Source organism: Perissodus microlepis, chromosome 8, assembly GCF_051167445.1.
Source record: "Perissodus microlepis isolate ML-2025 ecotype Zambia chromosome 8, ASM5116744v1, whole genome shotgun sequence".
Classification (NCBI taxonomy): Eukaryota; Metazoa; Chordata; class Actinopteri; order Cichliformes; family Cichlidae; genus Perissodus; species Perissodus microlepis.
This window is the reverse complement of record NC_140468.1, coordinates 17,625,082-17,652,116: the sequence shown is the minus strand read 5'-3', so window position 1 is coordinate 17,652,116 and position 27,035 is coordinate 17,625,082. Positions and strand designations below refer to the sequence as shown.

General features: G+C 42.5%; 1 protein-coding gene across 2 annotated transcripts in view; it reads right to left on the bottom strand.

The window, feature by feature from the left end:
* The window catches only part of ankfn1b (ankyrin repeat and fibronectin type III domain containing 1b), a 156,307-nt gene that overhangs the window by 89,675 nt on the left and 39,597 nt on the right, over positions 1–27,035 (bottom strand). For both annotated transcript variants that reach the window (XM_084937891.1, XM_084937890.1), the window contains one exon: positions 24,190–24,419. In XM_084937891.1, the coding sequence (XP_084794017.1) occupies positions 24,190–24,419 (230 nt within the window). The remainder of the gene's footprint in view (positions 1–24,189; positions 24,420–27,035) is intronic.

Sequence of the window (27,035 nt, the reverse complement as noted above, 5' to 3'; positions counted from 1 at the left end):
ATCCCTCTTAATATTTGACACATTTTCAGTCCAGTCCTTGTACTTGATCATTTTCAGAAGAATGTTTTTTTGTTTGTTAAGCCTCGTCACTTATCACATGAATCCCTCAAGCATAAAAAGTCAAATAACTCAAGGGATGAACCTGTGTTGTGTCAACACATAACATCTCAGTATGATATGAATTGTGTCCAAAAACAAGAAGTGGCAGGCTTACAAATCTATCTACAGCAGGTGAACAACGCCTGGGCCTTCAGCTGAGAAATTTATTGTCTACTAAAGCCTCATCAGAAATGTTCTCAGTGGAAGATTGGTTGTCAGAAATCCATTCTTAAGGTAGGCAAACACGGAGAAAATGCTGAGGTATGCCACAGTGAACAAGAACTGGATGGAAAATCTGTGGCAGCAGGTGGCATGGATCGTCTACAACCATGTGTAAAACATGGTGGAGGCTCTGTCAAGGGTTGGGATTACAAGTGATCCAGTAGTGTTGGGGGTCTTGATTAAGAGTTCCATCAGATTTTGATCCACCATGTGATACCATGTGAAAAGCTTCTGACTTGTAACAGGTTACTTTTCTATATGAAAATGATGCCAAACACACTACCTTCAGAGAACAGAACTAAAGGCTGCCAACATCCAAAGAAGAGCTTTTAACATGCTTCTGGAGCGTTGAGGACTATAGATCTGCCTAAGAGGGTTCAGGCTGTGTTGAAGAATAAAGAAGGTCAACACAAATACAGAATTTCAAGCAAATGAGAATTTAACAAACTCTGTTTTTGCCTTATTTGATGTTTTTCCATGCATGTTTGGAGAGGTTTCAATAAATCTCTGGATTCTACTTCCCGTGTTCCTACCAAAATATAATGAAATAAGAGGGACTTCGGATTTTTGCACAGCACTGAGCAAAAAAAACCACAACGTTGAAAAGAAAAACGAAACATCATAAAGGAACATTCTGCAGGATGTAACTATTATGTCTTTTTTGTTGTTGTTGTTGCTCCTGGAAAAACACAAGAATTTCATCTCCTCTATCATCCAGTCATCACAAACAGGTTATTTAGTTTGTTGTGTTGGAAAAATAAACTAAGCATGAATGTTTCTCAGGGACCAAGCTGAGTGTGGCATCAACAAAATTCCAACGCAAGTCACCGATCCGTGCAGTGCTCGCACACAAGAAAGACACGCACAAAGACGCAGCCATACACCTACATCTTTATTTTTGGATACAGTCTCTCAAGAGATCACCCCTGTTGCCTCTCTGTGCATCAGTCACCGAGGGGGTAGGTAGGCCTCCCCTGGGGGCATTAGAGAGAAAGATATCTGTCAAGATGGAAGCGGTGCTCCCTTAGGCTGCCACTGAGCGACAAGTGTGTCCCTTTCCCTGCCCTCCTGTATCACAATACTGCTGTTGAGTGACTGGAAAGCCCTAATGGATGTAGGTATCTGCTGTTACTCTGATCTTCTATAAAAGCCCCCGGTGAAAAAAAAGATAAAGGAAAAACCAGAGGGAGGGGGAGAGCATGTGTGGGTATAATGTAATGTGTATATGTAGGAACTCCTTTGATGGGGAAATGTGCCTGACTTGGTAGCCTGTGAGTTAGTGTGAAGAAATATAATGAGGACATATGTGGGTGCACAGAAAAAAAGTGTGTGTGTGTGTTTCAGTGTCCAGCATACATTAAATGTGTGTGTTAGGTCATTAGTAGGACTTTAAAGGCTTGGCATCGCCACTGAAATGCGCAATAAACCAGAGGAATTCAACAACTCACAAGGTCATCGAGGAAAAAAAAAGATTTAACAGCTAATTCATCATCTAGATGACGGGGTTTTTTAAGCATCCGACCCCCCCAAAAGCCGCTTTTTGTTTCATGCAGCTTCACAGAGTGGTCAACCTTACTACCGAATTACTATTATTATTATTTTTTCAGCATATTCAGCATAAATGCTTTCACTGATTGTACAGGCATTATTAAAGAGTTTGCCACCAAGTCAGTCGTCAGAAAATAGCCAGGTCTCCGTCAATTTAACGTTTCCATTGGGGGCCGTCTACAAGAGGTGCAAAGTGTGGAAATTTATTCTGTACCACCCCTCCGAACAAATCAACAGAGAATACTGTTTCCACTCAGGAAAGAACTCTTCACATCTCAGATATTCTTACGGCATCTTATTTTCTGGGTCTCACATGCTCGCTTGCTCGCACGGACCACCCTGGTTCATCCCACCCCGTCTTTCATTTCACAGCCCAAATCCCTCTTTCCTCTTCACTTCATCCTGTCCATATCCTCCTTCATGCCAGTGCTCTTCTCTGTCTTGCCTGTCACAGATTTTTTTCTCACCTCCTCTCCCTGTTGTTTTTTTGTTGTTTACTGCACATCCATCTGCCCTCTTGAGCTGCGTACTGTCTGCAGCCTGAATGAGCTACCAAAGAAGGAAAACCATGGGTGCCATGTGAAGTGGCAGCTTCAGTGCACCATATCTAGGAGATGTCCAGGTACTCTATGGATTAAGAAAAATTGCAATTCATATAAATAAAGAACCTAAATGCAACTTTCTGTGCAGACTCACATTAAGTAAGAGTAAAACAAGCAGTGTTGTGTCGGGTAGTACATATGTAGAGTACACATGCTACCCATTAAGGGGTAAGATGGCATTAATTGATCTCCATAGGGAAACATTTTCTCTGCACTTCATTCTTACAAAGCGCTGGGAGCAGTCAACAGTCATAGTAGGGCCCACTTTACAACTCCAGATGAATCTGGGGTGAAGGGGACAACAACAGAAGACTCTGTCTAGCATGTTTATCCATCCGATTTATTCTTATTTTGCTATGCCTGGTTATAGTATTGTGCAAAAGGTTCAAACCAACCCTAGAAAAATTGGAAATAGGTGCAGCAATTTATTGAAACTTGTACAAACATTAATGGAAATAAAGTACATACGGCAAAAATATTGCCTTTCAATGAACTTGAGAGTCAACATTTGGTATGGCCGCCTTTAATCTCCAACAGAGTCTGAACTCTCTTAGGCAGCTTTGTTGTAATTTCTTTAAGTAGTCTTCAGGAATAGTTCTCCAGGCTTCTTGGCAAACTTTGAAAGTTCTTATTTGGATGCTTAATGAACTTTGTTTTGTTCTCTGTAAAGATGAGCCCTCACTAAAGTTGAAGTCTGGACTCTGGGGAGGCCAATCCATGAAAGACCTTAAGAAAGGCTGGAGAACTACTGATTTAGGACGCTTGAAAAATAACCAGAAATTTGGGTACCGTGAAAGGAAGCTTAAAAAAAATCAGGACGATTCAAGGCTTTTGCACAGTACTGTATTACTACGTGAAGATATCTGCTTATACAGAAGCAACCATGGGCATGAATTCTATAGTTCATTGATTACAAAAGCTCTTTCCAAGTCTGTAAAAACAGGCTACCCTGGTCTTTGGTATCAATGTCTCTGCAAATTCACTTCACTTTGGGTCCTGTTTTCTCTGTCTTGTGTCCCTTGCACTAGCTGTAGCATATTTCATGAATACTTCATTATAATCATTATTTTTGCGCTCTAAACGGAGGAGGAGATGTGACCTTTAATAAAAACTGTTGACTCTCTTTACTACCTCTCCATGCCTCCCTTTAGTCAAAGATGATCTTATCAAAAAGGGGGATAAAAGAGTGAAGGAGAGGAGAGTGGAGCTAAAGTGTGAATGGCAAATGGAGAAAACAGAAAGGTGGCTGTAAAATAAAAAAATAAAAATAAAAAAGGTACAGGTAAAAAAAGAATTAAATAAAAAATACTGAACTAAAGGGTGGAAATAAAAAGACACTGAGCTGACAGAGTGCAGCTAAAGGCAGAGTGGATAGCTCGGCCTATTGTTTCAGGCTAATTTCATGGGATCAAACCAAAGCACAGCCCCAGACACAGACAGAGCTACAGCAATCTGCTAGGAAATCTCCCCTCTAATTGGCCCCATGGAAAAGGCAACTGCCTGCACACTGCTGCTTGCTCTTGATTGCTGCACCTCCCTACATAACCGACTACACCAGCAGCAGCTAGGCCTGCCAATCAATCAGCACAGCGACAGCTAGCCCTGTGTACCAATAAAGACATCACACAGGGCTAACAGTAAGCGATTAATTTGTAATGCTGGAACACCGTGTGTCAGTTTTAGATGAGAAAGGGGGTAAAAACAAGGCTTTCACTGTCTATCAGCCAGTCTGACGGATGAAAACACTGCCAGACTGGGGGACAAGGAGTGAAAACTTGACAGGGATCGACTGTGTCTCTTTGTATCTCTATGTGGATGCATGGGTGGGACAATAAGGGGGAGAGAGGATTTGATTTGAAAGGGTTTATTTTGAAAGAACACAGCAGCTGAAGGAGGGAGATCGAACAGAAAGCTCCATATGATGGGTTTACAAGTATCTTTCTCTTTGTCCGACTTCCCCTCGCTCACCTACACGTCATTGTTGTCCCCTCCATCTTTCCTCACACTCTTAATGTACATCTTGATAATGTGCAAGTTTTTCTTGCATGTGTGCAAGAAAAAATACTTTTACATTAAATCACTCTGCCGAACATCAGCAAAGATAGGCAGGCAATACAGTGAAAATACACTACAAGGAAAAGTCAGAGGTTAAATGGCGAGCTTCGGCATAATCTTGTACAGAGAGCCTGCCAGGGCCCGATAGAGGCGACAGTCCCTTTCTGGGGTGACTCATTGTTTCCGAGGCGTTTCATATGCATCGCATTAGGAGACAAAACACAAAACAGAGTCCTCTGCTGCCTTCCTCGCTCCTTTTTCCCAGGCTTCTATCTCATCCTCTGTTCCTTCTCAGCATTCTCCTGCTCTTATTTTGATTCGGCTCTCAGGCAGTCGCATGTATCATCTTCACCTCGCTCTTCATCATGTTTCCCACTTCGTTTCTTCTGCTTCTATAAATGTCAGTCTGCTCCTTTTTCATTTCACTTAATGAAACGAAAAAGGAGTCGGTAAGAAATGTCAAACGCACCAGTTACTGTGCTTGTCAATCACTTTTATATATTTTTTGACATATTTCCTTAGCATCGCTCACTCAGTGTTTTGTTACCATTTCAGGAGCCAACTGTTTTTCGTCTGGTATTTCTTCACCTGTCTAGTCGATAGTGTGGCTCAGAGAACTTGGTTATCAGATCACTAAAAGGCACCCAATCTGCCAGACACACGTGTATATGTCACATGTTAGGTTATTGATTTTTTTTAACCTCTTTTTCTGTGCCAAGATATCGTTTAGTACTTAAAACCTTGCTACTGACAAGCCAGTATTTCTACTGGCCTGTGATCATAATCTGGGTTTTCCCTTTTCCGTTCAAGTCCAGTAAAGTTAAGAAATATACACTGTATATAAAAGATGATTGTAGTCAGACTGAAAGCTTCAGCTGTAGCATTTTGACTGTCTCTGTTTTGTTGTTTTCTTTGGAGTCACAAGTGTCCAAATACAGAGGAATGCCCCATTATCAGTGTGCAAGGTGCATCCCAACATCTTATAGATGGATCACATGGACACCGCTTTATATGTACCATATAAATCAAATACAGTGGAACCCCGACTTACGAATACCCCATTTAACGAAAAATTCAAGTTACGAAGGCACTTAACGGCAATATTTCTGCCCGTGTTACGGCAAAATGCCCGCGTAACGAAATACGCTGGCTCTGATTGGCTGAGCCCAGAATGCCCAGAATGCCTTCCGAATCATGTGACAACCCTTGGCTTTCGTACTTGCGCTTCGCTGTTCCACTTGAACGACGTATTGTTGTTGCAGTTAGCAATTAGCCTATAGGCTATCGTTCACTCAAAAGGCACAATGGGTGCTTCGACTTACGAAAATTTTCGACTTACGAAAGACCCTCGGGAACGAATTAATTTCATAAGTCGGGGTTCCACTGTACTAGCAACTAATTCATGATAACAGTGCAATTAATATCAAAGCAAGCCTGACTGATTTTGTATTGTTAAGGCTAATACTGACACCAGTATTTAGTGATCATAAATATATCAAAATTAGTCATGGATTACTTGTTTATGCTGTTTATGGCATTGCAACAGTGTGCTGCCAAAAGAGTGCCCTCTGGTGGACACACTATGGAACATTAACATTCATAAGATGGTTGAAGGGTGTTTCTCTGCTCTCTTCTTTACTTTTTTAAAAATTTCACTTACTGGCTGTTACAAATGTTATATCGATATATTAGCAAACAGCTAATGTTGGCAGATATATGAGTGGAACTGATATTCCGATAACCAATAACCAGTTGGGCTCTCTTACTTCTAAAGTTATTCTCCCGAAAAGGTAACACCATCAAGTATGGCCAAACTGCAGCACACATCTCAATCAAAGCAGCTATAATTATAATAATGTATGACTTATTTAAATTGAATCTCCACTACAATTATGAAAAGATAAATCAGGCTTCAAGGCTGGAGCATGGTTATCTGTAATAATAATAAAAATGGATTGCATTTATATAGCGCTTTTTGAGACCCTCAAAGCGCTTTACAATTATTCACTATTCATTCACTCTCACATTCACACACTGGTGGAGGCAAACCACAGTTGTAGCCACAGCTGCCCTGGGGCAGACTGACAGGGCCCCTCTGGCCATCACCAGTAAGCGGTAGGTGAAGTGTCTTGCCCAAGCACACAATGACCAGGACAGACAGAGCTAGGGATCGAACCGGCAACCTTCCGGTTACAAGACGAGCTTCCCAACCCCCTGAACCACGGTAGCCCCGAGTGCCATCCGCTGTGGAGAAAGATGGCAGTGTAACATCACAGTCAATGACTCGCATTTTGGGGCCCAGCCTCTAGAGGCCACTCGGGGAACTGCAGTTTTTGCTACTCTCACAATGGTTTGCTGCTTCTTGGCGAAATTAACATCAGTATCTCTGACATGTTTAAGAAAACCACTGAGAGTAGAAGTGGATGAAAACTCCGGCCAAGTTGTCCAAAAAAACATGCCTCAGTGTGTACGAGTCCATGTGTGCGGTGATATGTGTGTGTGTCTCTGATGACAGGCGCTCTTAGTGACTTACAGTATGTGTATGTGTGTGTTATGAGAGCGTATGGGAGATGGGGGGGGAGGGGTAAACCCTTCTAAATATGCATCTTAATGGCTGCTCTGTTCCCACCATTCACATTCACACAAGTGATGGAGAGAGAGCGTGGGGGCGAGAGGAGCGGCGGACGTGGAGAAGTGGTGCTGTGTGTTTTCAAGTGGCCAGCCAAGACAGGGACAGAAAGGACAGAATGGTGTAAGCAAACGTCAACAGGAGACGAGCTATGAGAGGAGTCGCCATACCTGACTCCTTCAACCGTGACCCCATTCCATATTGACACACACTCACACACATACACAGGCCTCAGCAGCAGTAGTATTGAGGAGCAAGAGTGGAGAACTACCCTCCTCAGGCAGTGGCTGTTTGTCGCTAAATGAAGGCCAGCATTCTTTGGTTTCCTAGGGAGCTGGGTGCCTGCCAGTCCCCCGGCCACTGAGTGCCATTTTATTAAGAACAAAATGGAGCCCCTATGAAAGGAGCCCAGCACTGAGCCTGCACAGGTCTCACTGAGCTAAGCCTCGGCATAAACAAACACCACCTTAAAGAGACAGGCTTGCAGAAAATAAGGGACGGCAGGGCCCCTCAAGAGGCCCTCTAAGAGACAGAAACAGCTGTGGAAGTGGCAGAGGCCATTATTGATAACCAGGAATCCCTTTAGAGAGACAAGGTGAAGGGTGGAAGAACGGAAGAGGGCTATGGGAAAAAGCCTGTTAGGATTTGAGGGAACTCAATTGTTTTAGGAGAGTACCAGTGATTCAGTAAGTTTCAGTTCCAGAGAACATCCACACCTGCCAACCAAGAGCACTAATCTGGGGTAGCAGTAGGTACAGGCTCACCAGAACTGGTACAAGGGTCACAATTTGGTATTAAAAGCATAAATCCGTAAATCCAACCTGCCTTTTGTACCATTGCAACTGGTTTGTTGACACAAGGCATGTTCAATCCACGGGTTTCTGCTTTTGAAGCCAAGGAACTATTACCATGCATAAAAAATAAAGAAATATAAACTGCCCTGTCAAACTACACAGAACCGAGGATCTTTTTTTGGGATCCCTCCACTGCTCCTCGCCCTCCCTTCAAATAATACACGACATATTTCACTTGTCGAGGAGATATTTGTTTAAGATTAGTGCAGATGTATACGGGTCATCCCAAATATCCAATTCATCACGCAACCAGGAGGGGTCAGTAACAGAGTTTATATTCAGGCTCACTATCTATATATGTGTGTGTAAGTGAAGGTGAGAGTGTGTTTAAATGTGAGTGAGGGGAAAGCAGAACTTCCTTTCTGCAGTACGTGTGTGCAGTTTTTTTTTTTTCTTAGAAAAACAGCTGATATAATTCTTTGACTTGCATTAATTGACCTGTGCATTACTGGTTACTGTAAACCATACCTTGCCACTTTTAAGAATCTTTTGTGCATCACATTAACACATTTCTGTGTTTTTGTTCTTGCCATTTCACACTGTTTTGTTCTCATTGTGAGTAAAATAAAATAGACTTTAACATAGAAACACTGAGTGCAAAGACTCACTGGTGCAGGGGTGAGTTAGGAAGTAAAACACACGTTTTCAACACTAAGGTCAGCAGCTCCAACTGCTGGTCCCAACCTTGGCAGGCAGCAGCTTTTTGTGTGGTTTTTTTGTCAACCGAACTTGACAACTCAATCTATCATCCTTCATTCTGAGACGCAGTTTAAGGCAAACACTCGAGAAAAACTGATGCGATGTGATGACACGAGCCAAAACACAGAGTTCAAGGAGAACATTTCGAGAGGAGAATGTGAGACTGTGAGAGTTTAAGCTGCTTTATGGTTTTCTGTGTCGGTCCTGTGCACAGTATTGCAGACTGTGCTTTACATGTTGTAGCTGTGTACACTGAAAAAATTGAAAGATTTCTGGTTTGAAACTTTAGATTTCACTTTAACTAAAATTAAAAATGACTTGCTGTGGAAAACAATTTGTCCTTAAATAAAGCTGTACAAATCTGAGAAAGGCGATGGTGTCACGTGACTGTGTGACGTCACTGACATCACTCGCCATAACAGTGAAGTTTACCCCACCTCTCACCCCAAGGCACTTGGTCCCCCCCCCCCCCCCTCCCTGAATTGGATAAGCGAAAGAAGGATGGATTCTTTCCCTTCACAGTGCACTCTGCTGTAGGGCTGCCACAAACGATTATTTTGATAGTTGACTAGTCACCGATTATTTCTGCAATTAGTCGACTAATCAGATCATCATCCATTGGACGTAAAACGTACAGCTTATTGCACCAGCAGCATCTGCTCTTATATAACTATCATTATCTTACAGCTTTAAGTGTTTAAGGTATGTGCTAACTAAAAATAAAGACAAGATGATCGTTTATTAAATTTTAATGAAATTTGCAGATTGTTTCGGTGAAGTTTAATAAACTCCTTGCTATCTAAAATATAACAGGACACCGGAGTATATTCTCGAGCATCTCACACTTCTGATAATCAGTTGTCTGCTTGACAGCTGTGTAAAAACTATAACTTTAATCTCAGCCAAACCGAGTTACTCAAGAACAAATAAAATACTTAAAAAAAAAAGCCAAACAATAACATTTTTAAGTTATCTAAGTGACTTATATATATTTAACCGGAGTAGCGAAAGACGGCGGTGGGTTTGAAAACGATTTGCCGGGAGTCCGGTGTTCTCACGGGCTCTAGTGAGCCTTGCCCCCGGCTAGCTATCGAGCTAGTGGGTAACAGACGTCTCCGAAAGCGTCGGAGCGCTTTTGAAAATATGTGGTGTCTTGATAAACTGAGCAGATATTTGAGGTTTACACAGCTACATTCTAGCCTGAAAATATGTTAAACGTTTATTTTGTGACCCAGAAAGAATAATAAGAGTAATATTAAAACTAACTAGCTGCCGCCATTGTTGGAAACTGAGCTGGGTTGCGCTATGAATTCTGGGACAGAGCTACTTCTTCTTCTTCGGGGTTTAACGGCAGCTGGCATCCTTGTACATGCAGTGCTGCCATCTTCTGTTTCAGTCCGTTATTACACTCTTAAATCCTACTACTTATTCCTGCGTCTTTTGGGATCTTACAAAGCTTCAAACGACGCGTCAACTATTAAATCAGTCATCGACGATTTTGATAGTCGACATAGTCGTGACTAGTCGACTAATCGTGGCAGCCCTACTCTGCTGTCACACCCTTTCCTGTTAAGGTGTATTTTCTTTAACCGATTCTTACCATTTTACCCACGCAGCGCACCTTTTATTGGAGAAATGAAAGCATTCTGTGCAAAATTCTTCATATCTAGCTAGCCAAATACACCAGGGGAAAAAATGTGATACAGTAAAGTTCAACAGTTGCTGAGTATCTGCAAACCACTTTGCAACCCTCATGCACCCCAGTCCCTCAACAAGAAGAACTGTCCAGATGAATTCTATGTCTGTATTTTCCCAAACATTTTTTAATGCCACCAATGAATACCTACATACGCAAAAAGAAACGTGTTCCCAGGGATCTGCAGATCAGCGCTTCCCCTCCTGTTTCTCAATCACAGACACACGATAAAAACACACACACAAAGTATGATGGGACCAGAGCCAACATCTGTCTTTGATATTATTTAACTAACCGCTTATTGTGAGAGCCCACCAGCACCACGGATGGCGTCTAGCGCTGTGTGTGTGTGTTAATCTATGAATGCGCTCCGGTGTCCATTCAGACGCTTTGGCAGGCCCGGCGTCGTTTTGTTACATCGTTTAAGGGCCGAGCCGCACGCATGTGTGCGTATGCTGGTGCGTTCGCTCGGTATGTGTGTCGGCATTTCTGAGAATGTGACTGCATACCAGTGCGCAATGTGTGTTTCCACAGACATGTGAGAACAGTGTGAGTGTGTGCGGTGGCGATCCCCCTCCACAGTGAAAGCCGCAGCCTCAAACCACATCAGAGAGTGTGTGGGAGACAGAATGACAAGGCCAGGAACCAGCCAGCGTCTGCCTGAAGCCACACACAGGCACACACACACACACATACACTCGCACTTACACATCAACTTATTGACACATACTGTCCCTTACGCGCTCTATTTCGCCGCCTAACACACACACACACACACACATGCACGCAAACACATTTAACACCAACCGTCATTAGACCACAAGTCCTATCCAGTGGTCACCGTTTAGGCCAAGGATGCAATAGAGGGAGATGTTTATGTTTGCATACTCATAGACGGGCATTAACAGAGCGGAGAGGAAAATAGGCCATCTACCGTAAATTTGTTTTTGTTTTCATCAGTGTGCGGGTTAAATAAAAATATCTGATTTACAGCCATCTCGCCGGACAGAGAAATAAAAAGCAAAGACGCAATAAACAGGAAAAACAAACAGAACACAGAGAACACAGATATGCATATTCTTACATGCGCGTATTACGCAGGCAAAATATGCAGCCATTCATATTCATGAACACCCCGACAAGCACATACCAGCAGAACACAGGCGTGCTATGATGGTACTCGCCTTCTTTTCCCTTTTTCTTTCTTTCTTTTTTTTTTTTTACAAACACAAACACGTTGCCGTTGCCAGCCAAAGGCCATTCGTGCAATTTCTCACGCTGACACAAGCACACGCACACACATAGACACACACACACAGGGACAAAGATGTGGCGCAAGTGTAGGTCATCCATGGGTGAGTGAAAGCTAGAAGCGGTGTTTTTCCTTGCGGTGGACACACATCAATTTCAAGGAAATTGCTCGCCCCATTATTGGAAAGTGTTACCGGAATGTCAATTAAGGGGGAAGTTTTTAACCTCGCACCACACAAATAAACAGTGCGCCCCGCTCCCCCTTATTAAAGGCGGTGTCAGTGCAGACAGAGAGTCTGGACGGGGGCAGAGGGGAGGGAAGGAGGAGATGAAGGGAGCGAGGGAGGCCCAGAGAAAGGGAGACGAGGAGACAGGAGATTTTTTTTTGGTGCTCTCAAAGAAATGCTTTTGGCCCCGCTTTTGTGCCGGAGGGCCCTAGACCCTGAGAACCACTCAAAACCTGGGTTCTGGCCCTGGCTCAGGCCCACTTAAGGTTGACCTCATCAGGCAGGGATCAGCTTGACAGGTGGTTGGCTCTCGGTAGGTGCAACAGCGGGAGACCAATAAAAAGGAGGGGTCAAGGCGAGGAAAGAGCAGGTCACAGAGACACAGATGGAAAAGAGAGTCAGAGGGGAAGAAGGCAAAAATAAGACAAGTGTGGTATAAGTGATAGGTGCGGAAAAGGAGCGACAGAGTGAAGAAGACCGATGTCAGTTATTAAGGAGGTCAGATGAGATGGAATATGGAGGAGGAGCAGCGGGAGGGGTGGAGGTGAAGGGGTAGTTTGTTTTGTGCAGGATTACTTGAAAAATACAGTGGGCACAGTGCAAATAAACATTGCGGGGGGAAGAGGAAGACACAGGCAAAATTGTTGCAAACACATACAGAAAATTAGCTGACCATTAGAAACAACTTCAAACAAGACATTTAAAAGCAGCAAGAGAGCCAATACGACCATACTGAGAGTCAGGCTAGAGTAGATGTGGTAGATTACCTTATAGGGTCGGGCAATTAGGCGATTATAACAGCTACGAGCGGCTGGTTGGGTCCACAGCCAGTTGTTGTGTCCACTGGGGTTCTTTTTAACTTGTAAAATGCAATCGCTGAACAGGACTCGAGGTCGTACCACCTTTTTTTTATCTTTTTGAGTTTAATTACGAGAGCTGGAGAGCTGTACACAGACACTGACAGAGGAATGTGTGACGGCAGGCACTGTATGGTGAAAGGTTTCTTGCAGAGCAACGAACCAGTTTAGAAGTTTGTGTGTTTGACAAATTTCTGAGCTGATTAGCTATCTTGATGCATGTCATCCTCGCCCATGCATATGCATACATATATATATTTGGGAACAGAATGGTGTGTATGTGTAAGTTTGGTGATGGAGTTTTTATTATGAATGAATGATGAATTTTTATGAATTATTATGTCTATTTTTTATGCTTAAGGACAACAGATGGAAATTAGCCCTTGGCTATAATCTGGTATGTTTACATTCATGTAATTTTTTTTTACATTTATGTTCATTAACATGCACTGTCCTAAATAAATAAATAAATAAATATGTTAGTTCCTGTAGGGGCTGCCAGGCATCCTTCATGTGTTTGCTTTATTTAAGTCTGTCCATTCTCCCCCTATAACAAAACACTAGTGCAAACACTAGTTTTTCACAACGGCCAGCTAGAATACATAAGACAGCCCTATGACCTGTGTATAGGAAAGATAGATCAACACAGCAGCACATCTCTTATACACTGATTTCATGGTCCTCACATGACCTGCTCAAATAGTACCCAAATAGTACACGCTCTTAATGCCCAAAGCATATGAAGAGTATACTGACTGACTTTTGAGAATAATCTAGAAAGACAAGGCAGAGACCCGGTCGACATCAAAACAGGTATCCTCGATTGATGCTTTACTGAACAAAGCCTCCAAAGCTGGGTGGAGTGCGCTCAGATGGCTCCAGGGGGTCTAAGTCTGCAAGCTCGCAGGCATGTGAAATGCCTTCACACAGCCAGTGTGTGGGCCTCTGTTTGGAAAAGGGTTTGCCAAGAGCCCCATCACCATAACAGATGAACAGCTGCTGAGAGGCTGCGTGTTCCATATAGCCCTGTGAGAACACACGCCGCCCCCCCCCCCCCCCCCCCCCCCCCCCCAAAAAAAAAAAAAACCTGATGCAATTTCTCTTCTCGCTCTGAATGGAAAAGGTATTGAACGAGAGGGCACGACTGCAGAACTACTCGTATCCTGCAGTAATAATAAACAACTTGGGTGGGAGCGGGCATAATCTCTTGAATTATGTTTTACCATCCAGTAAGCACGGCTACACGTTCGGGGAGTCAGAAAATGTTTAAATGTCAAGCTGAGTGATGGGGAAATCCAAAAAACTTCCCAGAGCACAGTGTCCATGGTTATAATATTTTACACAACGTAAGCATGGAGGTGTTGGAATAAAAATATACAGAGCATACAGTATTTAATGCTGTGCATGGTAGGCTAAGGGGGATTTTAAGGGGAAAATCTCTCAGTGTAAAATGTTTAAGGAGAACATAATCAAGTGGTAGTAAGTCGGGAGGTGATCAAGACCACACCCCATTCCCTGCAGGTCATTGATACCTACTGGCAACTGGAGAGTCAGACCACAGGTTAACCTGATGCAGAGGTAAAGGCTGGGCAACATCACGCCACCATCCTGCTGTAGGGCTGCGGGAGGTTGGAGGTTGAGGATTAAGGAAAGACACAAACTTCAGTGTCTGTTTCTGCAGTGGTGAAGGCCGGGGTAAACAGAACAAGAGATTTCAAACCTGGTAAGTACAATGCCTAAAATACAGCCAGTGGTTAGGATGTTTGATAGCTTAGAGCGTTTAAATAGGCACATGGGAGAAAGGAAGGGAAAAAAATGGGGGGAAAAAAACAAAGGAGATTATCATACATCATCATTAGTGAACTACAGACTCCACAGTAATCCGCTGCAAGAGCTCCGATGTCAATAAGGAACCGAAACCCCGGACCTGAGTGCAAAAAGAACCAAAGAGAGATGGAGATGGGGATGAGAGAGGTTCTTTACACAGATATTTCACCAAAAAGAAGTCCGGCATATTCAAATAACAGGATGTTTTTTGATTATGTTTGTAGGTAAAACAGCCATACTGTGGTTCTGATCTTTGGCCATGCTCAAGCGCATGAAAATGGTTGAGAAACACCAGGAAAGAGCAACAGTTGATGCTGTAAAGAGAAGGGTATGCCTGAAAATGGGGATGAATTATATGTGTAGACGTGAGTGTGCACGGGCATCTGAGTAATAGCGTATGAGTGTGTACCAAAATAAAAAAACAAGTGTAACCAAGCAGACTACGAATGTTCCAGACTCCAGCCACTAATGCAGGTAATTAAAAATGATGTGTTGAAATCAGTTTACATTAAGAGACACTCCACAAAACCCATTTTTGCTGCGGCTGCCGTTGTTTGTTTGCAGTCATTAATCGTTTTACTGCTTTAACCCGTCCCACATCTGCATTGCGGGGGAGAGTGACAGGAAAGACGGAGGGTGAGAGAGGCTCGCCGTGCACCCACAAGCTCATGAGCCAGACAGTCGCTTTGTGGGGCTCGGCTCGGTGAGACACCGGTAAGCGTACCTGATTGTCAAATCGGCGCTCAGCGCGGGAATGCTGAGCACACAAAAACAGCACTGTTTCATTGACACAAAGTAGCCAAGAGCTTGGCTTCTCCTTCCCCCTTTCTGCCTGCTGCTGTGCATTCCAATAAAAGTCTCCATAGATAATGAATGCTAGTAGACTGTCCGCAGCCAAAGCTTGGCTCCGATGGCAGTCCACTGTGGTGTCTGTGTGTTAGTCATCTCAGGATGAATGAGTCACCAGAGAGAAACCTCAAGCACCACCCAGGTAACAGTTCAGTCACACAGGCAGTGAACACAGCAGCGAGATGAAGGAGAGAGAGCCTGTCAGGCAGGAACTCTATTCTGTGGGATCGTGCTGCCACCTTGTGGTCTCCAGAAGAATGAACACAGAAGGCAGAAGCACAGAGACACAAACAGTGGGGAATGTTATCAATGAGACTAGTATTAAATAGAGCAGTGTGCAAAAACTGTTGAGCTACACCTCGTTTCTGTATACTCTGCAAGGAAAATGGGAAATAGGTGCACTGATTTATTAAAACGTGCAAATTTACACTGTATGCACGCAGTATATAAGGCAAAAATAATTCTAACACGCTTGAACGTCAATATTTGGTATGACCACCTTTATTATTATTATTACAGAGCCTAAAATCTCTTATGTAACCTTTTTTGTCATTTCTTTAAGTAGTCTTCAGGAATAGGTCTCCAGGCTTCTTGAAGGACATTCAAAGCTCTTGTTTGAATGTCGACTGGCTTTTGTTTTGTTCTCTGTCAAGATGATCCCACACTGCTTCAGTAAGGTGTGCGTCCAGGCTCTGGGGAGGCCAATCCATGACTGACAGTACTACATTGTGTGTTTGGGATCATTGTCGTGCTGAAAAATGACACCAGTGCCAATCAGATGCTTTCCAGACCGTATTTCATGGTGAATCAAATCTAATGACACTTTTCTGTGTTCATAATTCCATCGATTTTAAGAGGATTCCCAAAACCACAGACCCCAAACCATGACAGAGCCTCCTTACACACAGCTATAGATGCTCACTGTTGTACCTCTCTCCTCACAACCTCTGTACATACTGAGAATGTGTAATTTGGCATATGTGGGGGACACACACAGTGTTTTCGGATCGCTCTATGGCAATCCCTTTGTTGGTGTAAAAATGACTGTTTTATGCCTGTTAAGCTGTAATATCTTTGGCATTTTTCCTAGGGTTTCCCAGCAACAAAGTTCCTAAAGATATCATTTTAAATTGTTTCTTTGATAAGTTGTCTGTCAGACACGGCACTGATCCTTGAGTTAGGTGGGTTTTTTATGTTTGAATGAGGTCAGATGTTGAATTGCTTCAAAAAATTTTCAAAAATCATTTCATTGTCAGGTAAAAGCTTCAGAAAGTCTGGAGGACTATTGATCAAGATCGCTAAAACAGACTGACTGGTTTCTTGGAAGCAAAATATAAAGACATGATGGCTTTATATTTGATGGTACGACACCCCTGGTACTCCAGTGTGCACTTAATGATTTGAGTAAAATATTTTTGTAGTAAGATGTAGTAACCTTGAGCTGAGTAGATAGAGAGTCAGTCAGAATGAGAGAAAACAGCAAAGGACTGGAGATCCTTTAAATAATCTTTAAAGAGACAAGACAAGCTCTCGTGTGCTTTACAGCTAGCTGATACAAGATAAACTTGAAGAGAGCACCAAAGACCAGAGAATAAGATGAAAGAGCATCTCATGATAGATCTTACAGGCAGGTTCTCAAAGTGAAAGAAAAGTGAAGGTGTTTTCACCCAGCACTTTATCTTTTCGTGCCCTCTCCGTTATACAGCTGGTTGAGTTTTCATATTGGCAATTTGGGATCAAGAGCAGGCTAATCATGAAGAAAAATCCTCACTGCACCAGAATCTCTGATCAAAGACAGCAGAGTATGAAATCGTGGCCTAAACCACGATAACAGAACTAAGCCTGCAAAATGTAATGAAAAACCTCCCAACAAGCAAACACGACAAACCAATCTGGATGTGCAGAAGCTGGATTATCTAATGTATATGTAACAATAATTACTGGTGCATATAGAGCTGCAGTTTGGTATAGAGGCAGGCATAAAAAAAATTGTTCAGCCATTTGGCAATCATTTTTCAGGGGGTGATTTACCAAGTTACAAGTTCCTGGGGTCCAAATTAAAACTATACATCAAGACAGTTTAAAACAATATTAACATTACTCAGGACAACAATGACGATCAGCACTGAGTTAAGTTCCACAGGTGCTGCTTTAGTGAACCTGTGTGATTTTATCTGTTTATCAGAGGGCCCAACCTCTGCACACAGCAGTTTATAATAATTGTTTATGAATATTAGAGCAAAACAGGGCAAAAAAAAGAAAAATGAGAATTAGCTCCCATAACCACTTCTTGCCCTGCCTCCATGTTGGCCACACCGTCAGACTAATTACCCCAGTAATCCCTGTGTTAACATTATAAAGGGCCTTGAGGCTGCACTCCTCTATCCTATTTCAACTGAAGTTAGTCAGCCAGAGGAAATTATGAAGCTCTCAAAGTGCTGCTGCTGTCCTTTTTAACTCCGTCATCTCTGGCTTTAGGTGATGTTGGCACAGTGAATACAAAAAAAATGACATTATTGCAATCATGCTCACAACATGACTTCCCAGGCTGAGACCCTTACCTAGTTTTGTACTGGGTTTTACCCATTACCAGTGATCTATCATTGTGAAATGCCTGGCCCATGCCTAAACCAATGTTCAAAAAACAATTTTGTCAGTGTCTGAAGCCTAATCTGGGGTTTTTATTTTGTTTTTGCTGTTATTTATTCCTCCTTTTGTGCCAGAGAACAAAGAAATCTCATCCTACATATTTATGAATCTGGATCCCAGATATAAAGACAGCAAAACAGACGGGACACGGATAAACATCGGCCTCTGCCACCGGTGAATGCCAGCTTGTTTGCCAAAAGGCCAGTGGCAATTAACAAGGTGATTACACACTGCTCTATGAATTAACAATTAACAAAGCTGAGTATCTATGTTATCCTGGCAACTTCATGTGGTACCAGAACATGAAAAAATCCCATGCAGACAATTTGTCGAATCATTACCATAATGATTCGACAAATCATCAGCATGATTTGTTTTCTTCAATGTGACCTTGAAGAAAACAGTGATGCACTGATTTCTTCAAGGTCACATTTTACCTCTTGTTTAACTCTGGCCTATCATGACGCTGCTGATTTTTCTCATATATAGCGATGGATTCTCTTAAAGTAGCTCTTAAATCTGTATAATGTCACTGAGACTAAACAGCAGGTACTCAACTCTGGCCCCACCTGCTGTTCAAACCTTCTGTTTGCACAGGGCAGTAAATCAGAAAAAAGTTGCCCAAAACGGAGGGTGGCTTTAATCTAGAGGCCCTAAAACGGCTTGTTTCACACAGAAATGTGGGGCTACATCAATGCCCAGTCAGAAAAACAATGACCCATGAATAATGCAAAGCTGCTTTAACAGAGTCCAAAGAATACAAATAAGGAGCTGGAAATGAGCAGAACTGGTCCACTTTAAGGGCTGAAAGCCTGACTGATAAAACACTTTATGTAATAAAGTAAAAACAATAAAGAATCAATTAAAGGCTTGAAGAATAAAAGCTGTGAGCTCTGAGGCTGAGTAGCCACAAACAAACAAACAAAAACACACAGTGTTGCCCCTCAGCCTCCTAGCAGACGCTTCTGTGCTATGAATTTGAATTTGAGGTGACAACTTTCTTAAGTTAGATTTTCAGAAACCTTGCCCTAACCCTACCTGCACGTATGGTATGAATTTGAAAATCCTACCTCACTTGCTTCTCAAGTTATTGTGTTCAAAAACGTGGGTCTTTAGGCTGCCGCCTGCCTGCCCACAAACCCAGCAGGTGGACAACAACATCAGCCTTTTTTACAGCTGAGGGGTAAACACTCTAGGTAGTTATTAAAACAAACTAGCCCTAAAATAAAGTCAATTCTGGGATTCTCAGGAAATTGTTACCAACAATAGCTGCTCATTCCTGCCCTCTAGTGGACAAGAATCCCACAGACCTACGTCGAATCAGTAATGAGAGAAAAAATGCGTTTGCTGGATTTACGCCTAACAAAAGCATCCAGTGTGATCTACTTTGAGATCACTGAGGTACACAAGCCATCTTAGGATACATCAGATGGTGGCTTAGCAATGAAAACAAATGGAAAGCTCCATGAGCCACGTGAAAAGAACACAGTCCATCCAAACAGTTTTATCTTTTTTGTCTGTAGCGTAAATTTGTCTCAGACAGATGGGGAATAAACTAAACTGCTGTCGAGCACGGAGAGTTTCAAACTGTGAAGATGCTTCTGTCCTCGCTCGCTAATTCCAAACACAACTAGGAAGGCTCATTCTTATTATGAACACAATATATTCTGTGTTCTCGGATTCATCAATCACCACAAGTGTTTTGTGAGCAGACGGTCAGTCAGGGTATACACCAAGAGTTGAATAAATGTAAATCAGCTGCTTCGTAGACCCCCCGCACTCACCACCTCAGCTCAATGCTTTTCGTTCGAGGTGTAAACAGGCTGACTTACAAATAGATAAAGTGGCGAAGCAGACGTCACAGAAACACTTGTGGTCTTCATCTAAGCCTCGCCAGTGGCCTTTAAATGTCTGATTTTTCAGAGTATTTCTCATGTGTGTTAAGTGTGTTTTTATGAGCTATTATGTGCGAGCACACTCTGTGCCCGTTTCCTGATAACATAAAGGAGCTTAGCCGCAGGCGGCGATATCAAGTTTCTCAAACCAATCCAGGCGACCCAGAGCCTTTAACCAAAGCAGCATGCTGAATATAATTCGCCTTATTCAACAGTCTAGATACCACTGAGATTCCTGCCAGTACAGTATCAGGACTCCTGCCACCATGCGAGGAGCACATCTACGTACGTGATTTGGTTGAAATCTCTCTTGTGGTGTTTCCTGTGGGTTTCCGGTGAATATGGAAATGATGAAAAACAATTATTTGCGTTCCCTGTGCTTTTTTTGTGTGTGTAATTTTTAATATATTTATTTAATAGAGAATCTATGTGAGTCACCAGAGGATGTGTCAGACCAAAGTGCAGCGAATACGCACGAACATCCCATTATGTAGTTACAGCCATTCAATCAACAGAAATGATACGATCTGTACTTTGATTATGTGGTTAGTCAGCCTCTTAGCTTGCTGTCAGTAGGCTTTGAGTGCATTTGCACGTCAGCCACACATTTAAATAAATAAAGGACACACAGGCACATACATGCATACATATTTACACTGCATAGCCAGCATGTCAAGAGATGAAATTACAGCAGATAGAAACAATAACTGTTGAAAGGCACACTGCTGTCAGTGGAGAAAATGATCCTTCCTGCAAATACAATTTGCAATCCCTTTGTAATATTACAGTAATATTACGCTTGTACACTGCAAACAGTCCAACTACATCATCTGTGGTTTGCATATGGCTTAAACAGGCTTAAAAGGTGATTTTCTACACAAAACCACAAAAACTGTGCAGCTGTTACCTAATGTACACAGCCTTATGTATTGACATAAGGTAAAAAAATTCAATTTTTCTAACAGGCTTGAAAGTCAAGGCTGTTTTACCTCTTTCATGACCTCCTACAAACATTTTGACTCATCACTCCATAAGACCTGAGTTTCATCCCAGTTCTTGTGTAATTTTGCGTACCTCCGCCTTTTCTCCCTCTTGACAGCCACTCTTCCACTGAGAACATTTCTGATGACGCTTCAGGGCAACAGCTAATAGCTCTTTGGCAAACACCTATTGAGTGCTAACATACTATTTTACTACTATCTTACTGTGGTATTTTTCATAAATTCAGTTAATGAAATGGGAAAAAATCTTGTGTTTTGCAACAAGTTTCTTAATACATAATACTCATATACTCATATTTGCAAATTATGGTAGACTGAATCATTCATCACTGTAAAGTCAGATTACTCATGATTTAGCTGGTCACTCTCCCCCGGGCTCTCTCAGCAGAGTGTCTGCAAAGAAGTGGAGAGAGCTGCATCTGTGCAGCTTTGCTCCTCCAACTTTGCCACATAGCGTGCTGTAAGAAAGGTGACAGCTAACTGAGGGCGTTATACAACTGTGGGAAACTCTGGATTTTATATATGCAGAACTGCAGAGTTTCTTGACTGTGTAGCTCAACAAGTAAAAGTTGACAAAAGTGCGAGATGTTTTTGGTATCCCGGTGAGTGAGACACATTTTCACTCACAAGTATACAGCTTGTAACAATATAAAGAAAGGTCAATAAGGGTCGTAAAAGCCACGAGCTGCCTCTGTTGTGGGTAGAGCACGTGATTACTGGTGTTTCAGTCTAAAATACAAAACAGCTTCACTGTGACAGTTGTTGCTGAACAGATAGCACTGCCTGTTGACCTGAAGACCCTGAAGACAGGCCCTCACAGAGTGTGACAGTTTAAAGGGAGATGGCATTGATATCGTTACAACAGGTAATTAACTCGGACCATAATGTAGAGTTTGGTAGCCTTACAAACACGGGTTACTTTCTCTCCTTCTGTTCTCTTACTCCTACCTGAAAAGCTTTAGTCTTTTCTTTTTTGTTACAATAACTATAATTCCATATTTAGTCCAAAGAATGAAAAACACTGAAACATTTTTCCTTTAAACACCTAATCCGCCTCCATTAGTATCTCCGAAAGATACTGTAGATTATTTCTAACATGCGTGCCAGCAGGCAGGCCTTCTGCAGTGTGGGCCGACTTGCGCTAATATTAAGGCATTGTTTCTCTGCTGTGTCACAGTCAACCTCCATAGCACAACACTAAACGCTGCAGCACAACAGCTGTTTGCATGAGGCAGCAGGCTGAGGCGCAGTTGTTTTTGTCACGGCAATTTTCGCGTCGCTCTGGAGAGCATACAAGCGTTGAGCAACAACGCACGGCTTTGAATGTATTATCTGTGCATCCGCAAACGAAAAAGAAAAGACTGAGTGACTGATACAGAGAGAAGACAACATATTTAAAGCAGGTATGATGCAGTAGTAAAGTACATTTGACATTTCCTCAATTACAGTGTACTAGAAGACAATACAACGTGAACTCTCACCCCAAAACACCTGCGGCAGGTCATCAGATCCAGTGCTGTTCCCATTTCTAGTAAAGATGGCCAACTGTTTAAATGTGATGGAAGTTAATAAAATGAACTTCTTCCCTTCTATTTTCAGCCCGACTATTGTGACCACGAACTGATCTGACACCAAACTGTTGATTGGCTCAAGTGTATGACAGGAAAATAAAAAATGGTGAATCCCATTTAAGGTTCAGTCAAGTATATTCTTGTGATCCACATCCAGCAGTATGCCAGAGAAAAAACACCCCACACACACCTTAAATTCTCCCACCGAGCTATCCACTAACCTGTCCTGGTCTCCTGTTGCGCCTGTGACACCCGAGAATCAATTACAACGCTTCGGCTGGTAATGAGGTCTCCAATTACCTGATCCACAGGCTAATGGACAATATACAGGTCTTTAATCTTTCATGCGCCTTCAACAAGCCCGCTGCACTCGTCTGGCAGCATTTCCCCCCAAAGATCTGACGCAACCAACACTGTTACATGCAGCTTACGGAATTAAGCTCAAATCAAAACATTATTTTAATCAGCAAGTGGGGTAATTATACTTTACTAATTAGATAAAATGAAAGGGACCAGGGCCCGGTAATTTTGGAAGCTTGAAATTAGCCAGCAGCTTTGGGTTTCCTAAGCTGACCACTTGATGGATGTCATTTTAATTGCCTAAGCTCCAAAACTGGAGTAGCTACAGTCCTACAGTCCTCCCTATATATATAAAATAGACTTTATTTATTTTTACCTATTGTTTCAACTTTAACAGAATAAACTTGAGTACATATGCAAGACTAAAGTAAAATAGGTAGCATGTCAGCTAAATTCATTGTGTTTTGCGGTATTGTTTCCATTTTTTAGCAGTACTGTGGTGCAGTACTTAGCACTGTTGCCCCTTTCTGTTTACATTTGGCATGTTCTCTGCAAGTGCTTGGCTTCTTCCAAAACTCATGCAATTAAAGGGGTTAGGTTAATTCTTAATTGCCCATAGGTGTGAATAGTTGTCTGTCTCCCTGTGTTGGACCTGTGACAGACTGGTGACCTGTCCAGGGCATACCTCGCGTCTCACCCTAAAGTAGCCGGGTTAGGCCCCAGCCCGCCTGTGACCCTGAATCGGATAAGCAGAAGAGAACGGATGGATGGATGGATGGATGGATTTTGCACCATTTTGCACCTTATGCTGTATTCTCAGGACTGTCAACCCTAGATTTTTTCCTTGCACTCTCCTCTTTATCAGCTTTGATCACCAAAGTTTCTCTTGCTCATTATCTTTCATGTATCAGGACAACAAAGCTTTAAAGCGATAACTTGTTTTTTGGGGGTTGTTTTTATCATCACATGTTAACAGTCGCCTTCCCTCAGGGTGACGAGCAGGATTTATTTGGTAAAGTTGAAAATAGCCACAGAGTCACAAGCACACAGCTGTATAAATTAATTAAAGATAAGGGAAGAGCGAGTGGGACGAGCTGTCTTCATTTGGGAGCTGCTGTGAATGTCTGCATGAAGCTGCACTCATAGCAAGTGAGAAAACTTAAGTCATGCTCTGCCGAACGGCCATATGTTCTGTGGCCGGAAAAACCTTTAATCCTAAGTGCCTATTTAAATGAGCCGGCTTTGAGATGTGTGAAAAAAGGGAATGAAGGAAACAACGCCATGATGATACAGGATTTAGCTGGACACGGCTGGGTGGGACCGAATCAAATAACAGGAAGTGAAGGAATCAAACTTACAAACTTCCTCTTTAGCTTTCCCTTCCCACGGTTCTGTTTGCCCTCGACCGCAGTCACTGCGCCGAAGTCGGAGCCCATGTCTAGGTGCTCATCGGCTGACATGCTCTTGCGCAGGTAAGCAGCCCGCGCCCGGAAATGGGAGAACGGCGACTGGGAGCGTGGACGGGCCTCGGTGCAGCCGCTAGTCTCATTGTCACCTTCCATGTCATCCTCCAAACGCCAAAGCTCCCCTGGATGAAAACAAAAAGACAAATTGAAAGACAAATTGTCTTTAATTTGTCTTAACTGAAGACAAATAAAGACATCACAGTGGCATTACATGAAGGTAACAATAAGAAGAAAGGAGAAGAAGGGAGAAAAAAGACAGGAGAATAAATGAGAGCAGGACCGACTGGACCGTGCGCAATTACTGGAAACTCACTCTACAAATTCTGAGCTATCATCCCTGATTGCTTCCATAAAACATGTCCAGAAAGTAATTTAGCTTCCTTTATAGGTAAAATACTTTATAACTGCAGCATTATTCTCACCATGCCTCCTGAACAGCGTGATTATGATTTCATATGCTGGACAGAGAGGGCGTTTTTCTCCAAAGCGCTGACATGATGTCTGAGTTCTCACAGTCACACCACAGAGATGGATGAGTGCTGTCAGAAACTGCCTCAGCTCCACTAATCAGCGACGACTTCCATCGCTCTGCATTTGACGGACGTCAGACCAACGGCATTCAAAAAAAACCACGCAGCCGTATGCTGAGTAAGCAAAATCAGCCGTCTTCATCAAGGTATTAACAACGACAGCAGTGAAACGTGCTCATGATTCAAATATCATCTCAACAGGGCTTAAATTATAGTAGGAAAATGAGCACACAGTGTACTTCCCAGCCCCCAATGACTCACAGTATAAGGTTAAGAAGGTCAAAGTCGCAGACATTTCTCTGCTGTAAATACTTTTATTAAAACATCAGATAATTGAGTGCAGTCAGGACCGCTGGAGTCAAAACCAGAAAAAAAACTGTTATTTATATGTTTACCAGTCTATTTGGCTGTAATGCATTTATATGGCTCTGTTCTGGAGAGCAAAATGTGCCTCCCCGCTCTTCCAAGTGCACCTCTCCTCACATCCATGTGCATATGTGGAAAGCTGGAAAGGTGCAGAGAGCAGCAACAAGCATCAGAGAACCAAACAGGTATTAATGACGACAGACATGACAGAGCAGAGAGGCTGCAGTGCAAAAACTCCCTTTTTCAGACAGGAGCATTCCTAAATCTGTTTATGTGATATTGTTACCTCATATTACACCATTTCACTCTTTAGTTGGGTTTCTTTAATGCAAATTTTAGTGATTTTCTTTACTGCAGGATTGTGTCGTATGATTGCATTTGGTTTTTACTGTTTCTTTTATTATTTATGTGGATGATTTCTTGAGAGCCTGTCTGTAAACCAAAAGTTTCCCAGCAGGGACGATAAATAAAGAAATGAGAAATGAGGTGGCAAGCCACTAAAATCTTTTATATAGGCTTTCCTGTCAGGTTCATTAAGTTACAGTCCAGTATATTTATTTTAAAGAAAAATATATTAGTTATATGCATTAAATGGGCTACATTTATATTCACACTTTATTAGGTACACCTTACTAATACCAGGCTGGATCTCCTCTTGTCTTCAGAACTGCTGTCAACAAGATGCTGGAAACATCCTTTTTAATTGCCTCCTTGGGGATGAAGTGTTTTTGAATTTGAATGTCCTCAGACATGATGGCATCACACAGTTGCTGCAGATTTGTTAAATGCACTTCCACAATGGGAATCTCCTGTTCCTCCACATCCCAAAGGTGCTCAACTGGATTGAGATTTGGTGACTGTGGAGGTCATTTGAGTACAGTGAACTCAGCAGAAGTCCACACCAGGTGGTCTTCCGCTGCTATACACCATCTGCTTCGAGCTTTAATGCATTGTGAATTCAGAGATGCTCTTCTGCATACCTTGGTTGTAAGTAGTGGGAATCTTTACAGTTTCTATTGCCTTCCTATAAGCTTGACAAAATCTGGTCATTCTCCCCTGACCTCTGGCACCAGTAAGGCATTTTCAAACTGCCTCTCACTGGATATTTTCTCTCTTGTGTGTTGTGTGGGAAACTCCCAGCAAATACTCAAACCAGCACCAATAACCATGCCATGTTACAAGTCGCCCAAATCCGCTTTCTTCTTCCTTTAGATGAAGTTTGAACCTTAACAAGTCGCCTTGACCATGTCTACATGCCAAATTGCACCGAGCTGCTTGGCTGATTAGTTATTTGCATTAATAGGCAGTTGAACTGATCCACTGAACATTTCTTATTGGTTACACAAATTGATGTAGCACTTAACTGTATAGATACAGTGGCTCCAGTGCAGTGGTTTTTACATTTGCATAACAATTGAAAGATCCCCAGTTTAATCCTGGGAGGATCAAAGAAGAGCACACTGCTTGGACACATGTGGAGATACCTGCTGTGGTGACAGCTTGTGAATATGCGAGGAGCTGAAAAGTCATTTTTCTGTTATTTATTTATTTTTATTTTTTGGTACACACATAGCTCTTTTTCCCCTCACGCCCTGGGGCTCAAACCTCTGGAGGCACCCCGCTCTACCTCCCGAGCCACAGCTGCTGTGATTCATTATTCATTATATCCATTATTAAAAGAGTAAAACTGCAGCTCTTTTGGCAGTGAGTGTTTTGTGTGAGCTTATGAATGATCTCCAGAGTTTGAAATATAACCTGTGTATCAGTTCCACAGTCTGAGCCGCAGCCAAAGCCGGGCCAAATAATAAAAGCAACAAAATGACCGAGCCTCGTCCCTAATAC